General features: G+C 37.4%; 1 protein-coding gene across 2 annotated transcripts in view; it reads left to right on the top strand.

The window, feature by feature from the left end:
• The window catches only part of phactr3b (phosphatase and actin regulator 3b), a 40,069-nt gene extending 34,408 nt beyond the window's left edge, over positions 1–5,661 (top strand). For both annotated transcript variants that reach the window (XM_062986545.1, XM_062986544.1), the window contains 4 exons: positions 2,777–2,838; positions 3,653–3,793; positions 4,276–4,352; positions 5,148–5,661. In XM_062986545.1, coding sequence (XP_062842615.1) covers positions 2,777–2,838; positions 3,653–3,793; positions 4,276–4,352; positions 5,148–5,163 — 296 coding nt within the window. In that variant the 3' untranslated portion in view covers positions 5,164–5,661. The remainder of the gene's footprint in view (positions 1–2,776; positions 2,839–3,652; positions 3,794–4,275; positions 4,353–5,147) is intronic.
• The last annotated feature ends 6,489 nt before the right edge of the window (positions 5,662–12,150 follow it).

The raw sequence follows: 12,150 nt of genomic DNA, 5'->3' as shown, positions 1-12,150 counted from the left end.
ATCTGTTTGGTCACTTTACTGCTGAACTAGGTCGAAAACTTGTCATTTTATGCCTAAATTACGCACACTGTAAATTACGCACGCTGTTATATATAATAATATTATATTATAATATAGTATTATATAATAATATTAATTATATATAATTATGTTATTATTATCTTATATTATTATATAATATATGATATTATATACAGTATAATACTGAAACTATCATTAGACTTTAATTATGGATTACGCAGTAGATCAAAGTCATTTAAATTCAAATTTTAATGAATTACAATTAATATTTATTTAGCCCATTGCAATTAATAACTAAATAATTTTCTTAAAATGTTTTATTTTAAATATACTAACTTGTTAACAGTGGTCTAATTCACTATTCCCAATATTTACCTAGTACTGTACTGTAATTATTTATTTAATAATTACGTTTAATTTTTACTTTGTAAAATTCATTAGCATGACTGTTTTTAAAAAAATGCTTTGTGGGTCAAGTGGTCCATGTTTGGGAGGAGTTTGGCATGTTCTCCACACGTTTGCATTGTTTCCCTTCTTGTACCCAGGCGTGAGTGAGTGATTGAAATAAAAATATACATCTCATCCTTACAAATACACACGTTTTGAAGCAAGCATCTGACACCAGACAAATCTTAATTATAAACAGGTTGCTAGTAAATAAATAAATGTATTGCACACTGTATTTCTTTACTTAAAAACAGATAACTCGTGAAAAAATGCTGTATATCATTTCTATTTCTGGTTTATATACACCACTTGAGAGAAATTAAAAAATGATTAAAAACAAAAATACAGGAGTACTGCCTTACTGGATAGTGCACTAATTCATTGGCGTCTTCGGACATTGCCCATCATGTCTGTGTAGTTGCCGGGCCGACTGGTAGCACAGCTGAGATTCAAACCTGGATCTCAGTGGTGGTGAGCTGACATAATAGACTGCTGCGCCACCCAAGCACAACACATTAATAATATAATAAATGCATGTTATGATCAGTTTAGAAGGTCCAATAGTCATTAGTTTTAATGGGCTAATGAAGTGCATAATAAAACACACTTTGATTGTTCAGCTCCATAATAATAAGAATCTCACCCGAATACCATCCCTGAGCTTTAATTGTAATGCATGAAACATAGTCAGCTGGTACTTATATTTAGCTGGCAGCTGTGAATGCACTCTCATGAATTCTGCAGCTTCTGTCTGCAGACATGTGGCATGTTTTGTTGACATAGCTGAGGACTGTATTTGGTTGCTCTGTCGTGGTCTGTCGTTCTTAGTCATGGTTCTGGCAGCTGTCCTGTCTCGGGACTGGGGCAGTGGGTTTCTTACGCAAACCATGAGCAATTTTTTAAAATACCTAATGATGCTATTTGTCCTATTTTTCTTAAGGCATCTGTCTTGATTAATGAATTTATTATAAACATAGCTATCTATCAGTTGAGTGGTTGCCTGATTCCAGTCAAGTGAATCTGAGTAAAATCCTAGACAGTACTGAGAGAAAAACAAGGAGAGTGGAGGGAACTTTGTGTTCTCCTAGGACGTTAAGTGATTCAGTACATTAAAACAAGGACGAATGCTGTTTCCTCAAGATTCCCAGAACACAGCAGGGCAGAGTTTCTCGTGTTCTTGCTTTGGACAGCTGCTATCACAGATGTTCTGATGGCCTTTAGATTGGGTCAGCAGCCATAATGGCTTAGATACTATAAATAAAAACTCATGAAATTCTTGATTAAATGAGTAACTGTAAGCATATTAGCATGATGCCCAGTGCATCATTTCAAAGGCTAAGAATGGCTGTATCACCCACAATCATCTGTGATGAATGTCTGTCCTGCCCAGGGTAAAGCACTTAATTAAAATATTAGAAAACACATTAAAGAACTACAGAAACAATCTGGTCAGCATGAAATTAAATGAAATTAGTGTATATATTTAACAAATGATTAAATAATAGTTCCTTTGAAATAATTCCTTTGAAAAATTACATTTATTTCTGTGGGGCTTCATGCACCCTCGGGTCACAGTAGTAAAATATTAAAGAATGTAGGCCAGGGGTTCAATTCTAATCCTGTAATAATCTAATCCTTGCTTTTTAGGATTTTAGGATTTGGGTGTCACAGACATACAAAAGATTTGTTTTTTGTAAACACGACTTGCACCTTGTGATCAGAATAATGCACATACTCCTATTATCTCTAAAAATACATGAGAATAGATTGCGACAGGTTAAATAATGCAGAAATGAGAGATTGGATAGGGGAGTCACTATAAAGGTTCTTAAACTCAAGAATTATGACAACAAAAATATTTGGGACATATTTGTGACAATTATCCTCATTTGCAAATCACATTGGATCCCTTTTTATTAGGGCAGAGGTGCTGCTACTGTTTGAGCTGCAAATCAAATTCAAACCACTAAAATAGTGTTTTTAATATGACACTATATACAATTCAGTACAGTTTTATGCTGTTTCGGACCCAGCCCAAAAACATCTCTTGGGTTCTCATTTAATTGATCGCTCACTGCTGATCTTCCAACTGCTCATTAAGGAGCTCATTGTGATCAACTGAATTCCAAACATGCTAAAATATATAAGAGGTTCATTAAGGTTAGTCGCCGATCCATTACACAAGCTGTTGAGTCTAGTTGCCGATCTGAGGGAAACTCAGTCAGTATTTATAAACAACTGGAAAATCAAGCTGTCTCTTTTATCCCTGGATGTTTTTCTGACATGATTTTCTCTTTGTGCCTTGCAGAGAGGAATGACCAGACGGAGCAGGAGGAGAGAAGAGAAATTAAACAGAGGCTGAATAGAAAGGTAAAGAAAGACGTGCAGATTTCCGGCTTGGCACATATTACGTCCTCTAATCCCTGGTGGTAGTTTTAATCCTAGATGAATGCTAAAAACAGGCGGACTAGCGGATACACACGCCCACACGCATACATGTAGGATTACTAGTTATTCCAGCTTAATCAGGTCATTCAGAGAAACCTCATGACATATGATGATCATAATAAATAATACTGTAGTGTTACACATTTTAATAAAGTCATGAAGATGTTATCAGCCCCAGTGCTGGTCTTAAACACGTCAGGAAGGGTATCTGGCTAGAAAATATGGGAACAACTAAAAAAATTCATGGTCTCTAATCATAATGTTGCAAAATATGTATTTTAACTTCGACAGAATTCCAAATATTGATAAGCTTGTGTCTGAAATTTAGATTTCCCAAAAAATGTTGCAACACCAACAAAACTTTTATTAGAAGAATTTATTACTTATTGTTGTTTAAGTAAAGAGTAGGCAATAAATTGCACTTAAATACACCAGTTGCTAGTTCCTTATTATTTAAGCTGATCTAGGTCCTTACCAAAGGTGTGATGCCAGCCCAATAGGTGTCAATGATACATCATCATGTGTCACATAAACACATAAAAATGACGCATAACAAACTACACTATAGGTTCATAGCATTGCTTGTAATATAAATTAGGAGCTCGATTTCTCCACGGTGGTGGACTAGCACGTTAGACCACTGCACCCTCCAATAATATATAATATATAACGAATACTATTTCATAAGATTATTATTATTATTATTATTAATTTTTGGTCTTTTTTTCGTTCTTAGTTGAACCAGCGTCCTACAGTAGACGAGCTCAGAGACAGAAAGATCCTCATCCGCTTCAGCGACTACGTTGAAGTGGCTAAAGCTCAGGACTATGACAGGAGAGCAGACAAGCCCTGGACCAGACTGTCAGCTGCAGATAAGGTAAGACTCCCCATAAAGTTCATCTCTCTATAATACACACAGTTTTACATAACAAGCTCTGCTGGATGGATAGACCAGAATTATCAGATCCATTTGAAACATTTGATACACTAGTGTACTAAAGTAACCTGTTAATTGTGGTTGATTGAAGGCAAGTTTTAGTAGAAAACAACTCTCTGTTTTTCATCTGTATCCCTGAATTCAATTAATTGGTACAAATTAATATGATGACAAATTCCTGAACCAGTAAATTCTGTAGACCAACCGAATGTCCCTCAGATTCTCTAGGCTGGGGTTTATTATGATGTATTAACAAAAAAGACAGTAATATGCAACAGTTACACCGTCACAAGAAAACACATTATAAGAGCATTTAAATAAAAAGTAAAAATAGGGGAAAAAAGACTACATGAATGAAGCATAGTCCATGTAAACTGTCATTTGTGTGCTCAGCTTCATGCTTGTCCTTTTGCTCCCTGCAGGCAGCGATACGGAAAGAGCTGAACGAGTTTAAGAGCCATGAGATGGAGGTTCATGCATCAAGCAAGCACCTCACCAGGTCAGTAATTATTTTTTATTAATTCATTAACTGTTTTATTTTCATTTTATTTTCAAACCGCTTTATCCTGGTCAGTCTTTCACCAGGGAAACACTGGGTGCAAAGTAGGAATACACTGGACAGGGCGCCAATCCATTGTATGGCTACAGACGTCTTACCTCAGACACAGCCAGTCATGTCTGTGTAGACCCGAGGCTCCGAGATGGATTGGCATCCTGTCTGGGGTGTATTACTGCATTATGCCCAGTGATTTTGGCAAAACCGGACCCATCATAACCCTGAAGTTGTAGGAAAATATGGCATTAAAATGAAAAAGAACAAGGTGCAGCTTTTTGTTTGTGGGGAAACAACATTCCTGCAAATTTGTAGATTTTTTCATCATAAATTAGCTGAAATAAAAAAGGTTTTTTTATAACCCCCAGCCAAGGAGCAAAATATCTTTGATGAGATTAGTGGCTTTCAGATCATTAAGCATCTTCTGGCTTTCATTGTGTGTTGATGCACACAGTATCACTTTTCTGTCCGACTTACGCTTTTAATATATTCTATGTATACATCTGCTATAGGAGTGGAGCTAAATATAGCTGCTCCCTCCCTTTCTGCAGCAGAACGTGTGGAGTCTGCAGGCATTAGCACTGCCTGACATGCATAACAAATGCTGCCTCCTGTTTAGCTCTCACTTGTTGCATTTCAGTGGATAAAAATAGTCAACAACAGCTAAGCTATTCTGCTAGCATCCTAGTGATATTCATAATCAACTCACAAATGCTCCCGTTGTGTTCCTCTCCACTTCAGGTTCCACCGGCCGTAGCAAACGTTTCTTCTGTGAAGAACACGCCAGGCGTTAAATAAAGACCTCAGGAGGATCCTTCCTGTTCTGTGGCCCATGGGTCCCTGGAGGGCCTGCTGGATTTGGGCATTATGGAACCTCAGAGGCTCATTTCTGGACTCCAAAGCTCCTCAGCCAAGCTACTTCTTTAGATTTCTGTACCTGGTTTCGTTTCATATTAATTTGTCTTGTATATTGATGGAACGTTATCGGAAAAAGAAATCCAGGCTTTTTTAAAAGACTTTAAAATGTTTGCCTTTCAGTGCCAAATGGGAGGGGCGGAGGGGTCTTGCATGTGACTAAACCAAGCCGTATTTTCCTCCCCGGTACTGTAGTCACACCCCGAGAGTTTGTGGGCTCCCACTGAAACTTGACTTTCATATCTGCTGTATATAAGTCTGAGAAATGAACTCATGTCTTACCTTTGTAAGCATTATTTATTGTCTGCACAGTACAAACAATGAATTTTCAAGAACTAAAGTGTCTGTCTTTTTTATGGATGAAATGTGTATCGACGTGTACGGTCAATGAAGTTTGTTTTTTTAAACAGCTCAAAGTTAAGGCTTTTTTAATGCTAAACCCTGTTTGGAGTGGATTCATTTTTCTGAATGATGTCTGTTATGATGACAAATATTTTGCATCTCGTTGGAAATAAAATGATCGCAGGGTGAACAAGCTTTCAGAACTTTGGTCTTTTCCTATAAACTCAAATACTTTTATCACATGATCATATGCTATGACAATCGCTTGGTAAATTAGTTACCCCTTTTGAACCCCTTTCATTTAATAGATCTAATTTTATACGTCTTTATCTTTTTACTTTTGTACTTATTAGTACAGATGAAATTGAGTATTTATAAGCATCTGAATTAAGTCACGAAAAATTTATTTGTACAGTACTTACGAATTTAATTGGTTCTGAAGGGCTGTTCTGAAGTCAAAGTGTTCGTTAGTTAAACCTATTTTTCCCATAAGAAATAATGTAAATAGAATTAATTGGTGCCAGACCTCCCAAACCACTCCCTTAACCACCATAATACATTTCCTTCTTTTTTCAATAGTAATAGATTTTTTCATTTTCTCATCACTACACTTTCTCTGCATCTTCTTTGGGCCATTTTGATATAGAATTTTACAAAATATAAAGAAAACACCGGAAAAACACCATCCGCTGTCTAAATGTTTGATTACTGTATATATAGCGAGAGAGAGATGGTCGGAGTCAACTTGTTTGTGACGTCACGTGTGAATTTCGGTTTATAATCCAAAATTTGTTTGTGTGTTACATTGAAAAATATCACTCGTAACCCAAAATGTTCGTATGGTAAACGGTTCGTAAGCCAAGGGTCTACTGTATAGCGCTTTTTACAATACACATTGTCTCATAGCAACTTTACAGAATCCAGGACCAACAGACCAAAAACCCCTGTTGAGCAAGCCGAGGGTGACAGTGGCAAGAAAAAAAACTCCCTTTAAAATGTAGAAAAAAAAATAAGTCCAGTCTGTCATAAAGTCCGTAGTGAGTTCTTGACATTTTTGGTGCAAGCACGCCCGGTCCCCGTCATATCTAGCAGGACCAGAATTGTTGGCACAGCAGTGTCGACTTGCAGGCTTAAACCTCGAGGGGGGTAAACAGGTTTCCGTCAGAACCACCTTGAGGTAAAACAACTACAAAACAAATGTAGTTAAAATGGGAAATCGTTAAGAGTAAAATGTTTTGCAGTTTTACAGAGTAGCATGAAACTCCAGCAACCCTAATTATTACAGCATAACTGAAAGGCAGAGCGAGCAGGTAACAAAGTCATGAAGGCTTTCACAGGACGTCAGCGCCCACCTCCAATGCCCAAGAGTTTGAGGAAGGAACGTTCCTGTTCCAAATTGCCTATACACAAAGCAGGGTCCATAAAATGGATGAAATGGAACACTGACCGCAAGCCAGTCCTTCTTGTCCCTGATTTTCCAATTTGTCCTCAATGAATAAATATGCATGAATTTCCACAGAAACAATCTAAAATCCTGTAAAAAGGCTGTTATAAGTCAATATTATTGACCATGGTTATGGAGCAAGCTCATGGTCAGGCGTCCACATATTTTTGGCCATGCAATATGCCATGTTGTTGCCATATCGCACATATGAGCCAACATTTGCATTATTTATTCACAGCTTTACTCAAAGTCAAACAAGAGCAATGATGTAGGCGACCACAAGCATGTCTTGAGTAACAGGCTGTGGGATTTCTCTCATGCTGTGGTGAACCACACAGTGGAGCCAACAAAACATGGCAGACGAGGGCACAGGAGTGGCAGGGTCTGTGTGAAGTAAATGAACAATATAAGTACAGTATGCAGTATGGTCTTGTATGCGGACACCCACACATCACATCCATACTGTATGTACACTATATGGCCAAAAGTATTTAAACGCCTTTCATTTTGCTTCCTCTACTCCCGCTGACCTCCACCCCTGAATGAGAATGGCCATAACTAACACACCTAACATACACCTCCATGCACTCTGACGTGTGTAGTAGCTGACAGCTTCTTTTCTTTGGGGTGGAACGGTGGCTCAGTGGATAGCACTGTCGACTCACAGCAAGAAGGTCCTGGTTTCGATCCCCAGGTGGAGTGGTCCGGGTCTTTTCTGTGTGGAGTTTGCATGTTCTCCAGCAATCCCAAAAGCTGAGATTTGAACTCTGATGTAATAAAGAGCTCTAATGATGTCACATTTAAATCTCCTCGAAAGAAGCTTTTTGGCACTGTACTCCAGCTGACACTTGCCATAGCACATGGTGGTCTTGTGTGATACTGCCCAGCCATGAAAATCAATTTATTAAACCCCCGAGAAACAGGTATGGTGTGCTTGTTCAGGGCTGAAGCTTAGACTTTCAGAGAGAATTGAAAGACCAGTTGATGGGGTTTGTTTTTTCACTCTTATGTAAGTGTGTTTTCCTAAAATGGAAATGTAACTGCAGTAGAAAGGAGGAGAGGAAGCTCCACCAACGTCACACTCAAATCTTCCTGAAGGAATCTAATATCCTTCTTCAAGAGGAGCACCCACACATATTCAGTTTCTTTCTCACAGAGAAATGCCTGCATGTTCTCAGCCCTAAAGCCAGATTTTGAAAACAAAGCTTAATTCTCGTTTGGGTTGTGTAATTTATTGTGGTGCTTTATTGGGATTTCCTGTTGCTATGCAAGCAACGTCTTCCTATCAACCTTAACAAACCTCAAACAAAGTACTTGGATATACATTCACTGAGCACTTAATCAGGTACACCTACATTACCTGGTATGTACCACACATATAAACTTTTTGGGTATACAGTAAGTGACTGTACACAATTCATCAATTAAAATAATTCACATTTAAATACCCTTTTAGGACCCCTGCAGATCATGACATTTTGGTGGTGAACCATTTTCAGCACTGTAAACATGTGGTAGTCTGTATTGTACCTGAATTGGTGTAGCAGTAGTAATGTTTTTTTCTCCTGATTTTTAGTGTGTCCAGTTTTTACCCAATTGCGTTACGCTTCCTCTCTACTGGTGCTGACCCCCACCCCGACTGAGGAGAGCGAACTGACATACGCCCCCTCAACACGTGAGCAGTAGCCGACTGCATCTTTTCACCTGCACGAGGCGAGTTCATATGCGGATCAACCTTGTGCACGGAGAGCCACACCCTGATCATTATTCCTCGACTCTGTGCAGACACCATTAATCAGCCAGCAGAGGTCGTAATTGCATCAGTTATGAGGTCCCTATCCGGCTCCCTACCTGGATGAACAACAGTCAAACATTGTTCATATAGCCGCCCAGCCCAGACGGATGGCAGAGCTGAGATTCGATACAATGGATTCGAAATCCCAGCTCTGGTGTGCTAGTGTATTTTACCGCTGTGCCTTGATGTCAATGCTGGTTGGGGAATATTGCTCCAACCAAAAATAAAAAGCAATTATTGTCTCATGATCAGCAAATGTCAACTGATAAAAAAGACCAAAGAATAATGAATACAGATTATGCATAATTTTTTTGTCCACCATCCCAACATTATCTGGTCTGTGGAAGCCTTGTGGTGGTGTCTTTTAGTTAATGATTGGCGTACAAGAGGATGGCAAAGTGTAAAGACCAGTAAATGCAGTCAGTAGATGTATAACAACACGGTTTATCTGTGTAGTATGAATGTATGTACTAGATAGGTGTACCATATAGTCATATATCATACACGTAACCTTATTTTTATGGAATCCCATCTTTTTAAGAGATTTGGGTGTAGGAATGTACATGATTGTGAAGGTGCAGTTTATTGCTTATTGTTCTCTGTGTAACTGTTGATCCTGCTGTCATGTAATGAGACTCATTGGTGGGTTGGAATTCTGCTGGATTTAACTTGCAAAATAAAGATGTTCCATCTGAACCCACAATAGTGGTGTGCTTTTTCAGGACCTTGGCTTGGTTTCCTTTCAGATTCTCTCCTTATTCATTACTGACTGTGCAGCCTTATGCCCCACAATGTACTCAAACAATGGCTGTGAGTCTGAGTCAGTATCTGCAGCGCCACAAGTCTAATTATAGCTTATATCAGACAGTCATGTTTTTATAGTTTTATGTGTATGTTTGTCCATGTATTACACAAGCCCTCATTCTGTCACGTATATATTATAGTCTCAAACCAAAAATCAGAAAATAACTACACCACCACAAGAATGTGTGTAAAGACTACAACATTTGACCTTTTGTTATTTGTGTTCTGGTCATTTTATGAACAGGAAGTTCACAAGCATTCCATTGTTAAGTCTTGTATTAACAATGTAAATAAAGACATTTAAAGCGTTTATTTATTTATCTTAATTTTTATTATTTCTATGAGATTTACCAAGAAAATGATTGTGAGCCTCCTGATCACAAAATGTTAAATGTTGTAGACTTTACAGTCTAACTACAACAAGGACAGGACATTCAACCTTGAAAATGATCATGATTTTTTTTCTTATTTTTGCATTATATTACTTTTAATAATATAATATAATATATTATAATATAATATAATTTAATATTTTTAAATTTTTTGTATTTTATTTTTTCCTTGCACTACATTGACGTGGTGTTGTGTGATTCAGGGATCAATAAGTGATCAATCAATCAAATCAATTAACGGAAAATTTATGTTAAAAGATCCTTCAATGTGGCTAAAAGCAAATGTCCCAAAATTCATCCACAGTAATTTAAACACTAAAGGGGACAAATGCTTTAAGGCATTGTACAAAACCATTAGATTTTAATGGATTATTTTGCAGCTACAACCCCAAATCAGAAAAAGTTGGGACAGCATGGAAAATGCAAATAAAAAAAATACAGTGTTCCTTACATTTACTTTGACTTTTATTTAATAGCAGACAGTTTGAACCTGAGATATTTCATGTTTTGTCTGCTCAACTTCATTTCACTTGTTAATATACCTCTATTCCTGCAATTTAGGCCTGCAACACATTCCAAAAAGAGTTGGGACGGGGGCAATTTAGGGCTAGTAATGAGGTGAAAAAACTAAATAATGATGTGATTCCAAACAGGTGATTTCAACAGGTGATTGTAATCATGGTTTGGTACAAAAGCAGCATCCAGGAAAGGCTGTGTCTTTGATGAGCAAAGATTATCAGAGGATCAACAAATGTGTGAGAAAATTATTGAAATGTTGAAAAACAATGTTCCTCAAAGAAAGATTGGAAGGGATTTGCATATTTCTCCCTCTACAGTGCATAATATCATTAAACGATTCAAGGAATCTGGAGGAATTTCAGTGTGTAAAGGCCAAGGGCGCAAGCTTAAGCTGAATTTTGCTGACTGTGAATGGGACAAAATAAAAGCTGAAACACTATTGGTATTCTTGGTGCCAAAACATCTTTTAAGTGTGGTGAAAAGGAATGGCAACCTTACAAAGTGGTAAATGCTTTACTGTCCCAACTTTTTTTTGGAATGTGTTGCAGACCTGAAATGCAGGAATGGAGGTTTATAAATGAAAGATTAAATGAAAGAAAAATCAAGCAAGAAAATCGACTGACTGGAAGACAGTGGAGCAAAATACCCTGGTAGTCCTGGTAGTCGAATGCAGACAAAGCGAGGTCAAGCCGTAACAATTTTAGGTCACTGTACTGTTGAAGATGCACAGAAACGACCACATCATGCACACAAGAATAATGAAATTAGCAAAGGTTAGACATCATGCACCAGCTGAGTTAAACTGATTAGTCTATTCTCTGTCTGTAATCGTTTTAGCAAGATAAGACTGCAGCAGGATCATCAGATCAATGCAAAATCTGTAATGAAAAGAAAGACAGTGGACTGTATGATGCAATAATTAAATAACATTTTACATTCTCAATGCAACTGTCAACATCATTCAGAATCAACCATTACTGCAATTCTATTAAGTAATTTTATTATACACAGCACAACAGTGTTACTGTCATCACTAATGGTTTGGTCTGTGATTTGTACAAATCTAGCAAAAGACATGAGCATTAAAAAACGCAGACATTAGACTGACTTTCAAAAGCATGCAAATTACCTCTTAAATTGCCTGTTCTATTCTTCTTTAGGATCTTTCATAATGAGGCTCAAAACATACATGGCAGTACCATCTAGTGGTGACAGGAATATCTAAGGACTCATCACATGAATTCAAGCAAATGGCTACAAAGCAAATTTGAACCATAAATTTTCTTTATTCATTAAACGCCAATATTAATGAAAGAAATCATCTTGCACACACCTGCTTTTGGTTCATCCTGGAATACAGTGTTCCACACCTAAGACATCAAACTTTGGATTGTATATAGTTAAAAACTCATGTTCAGAAGTTTCCCGCACCCATTCAGATTATAAAAATGACTTTTAATAATACGTATGGTTAACAAATTGTCTGGAATACAGAAGACACTAAAACTAGGGGATGCTTATGGACAAAAATAT

This window comes from Trichomycterus rosablanca, chromosome 24, assembly GCF_030014385.1.
Source record: "Trichomycterus rosablanca isolate fTriRos1 chromosome 24, fTriRos1.hap1, whole genome shotgun sequence".
NCBI lineage: Eukaryota > Metazoa > Chordata > Actinopteri > Siluriformes > Trichomycteridae > Trichomycterus > Trichomycterus rosablanca.
The sequence above is the reverse complement of the archived record's forward strand: the minus strand, read 5'-3'. Positions and strand labels throughout refer to the sequence as shown.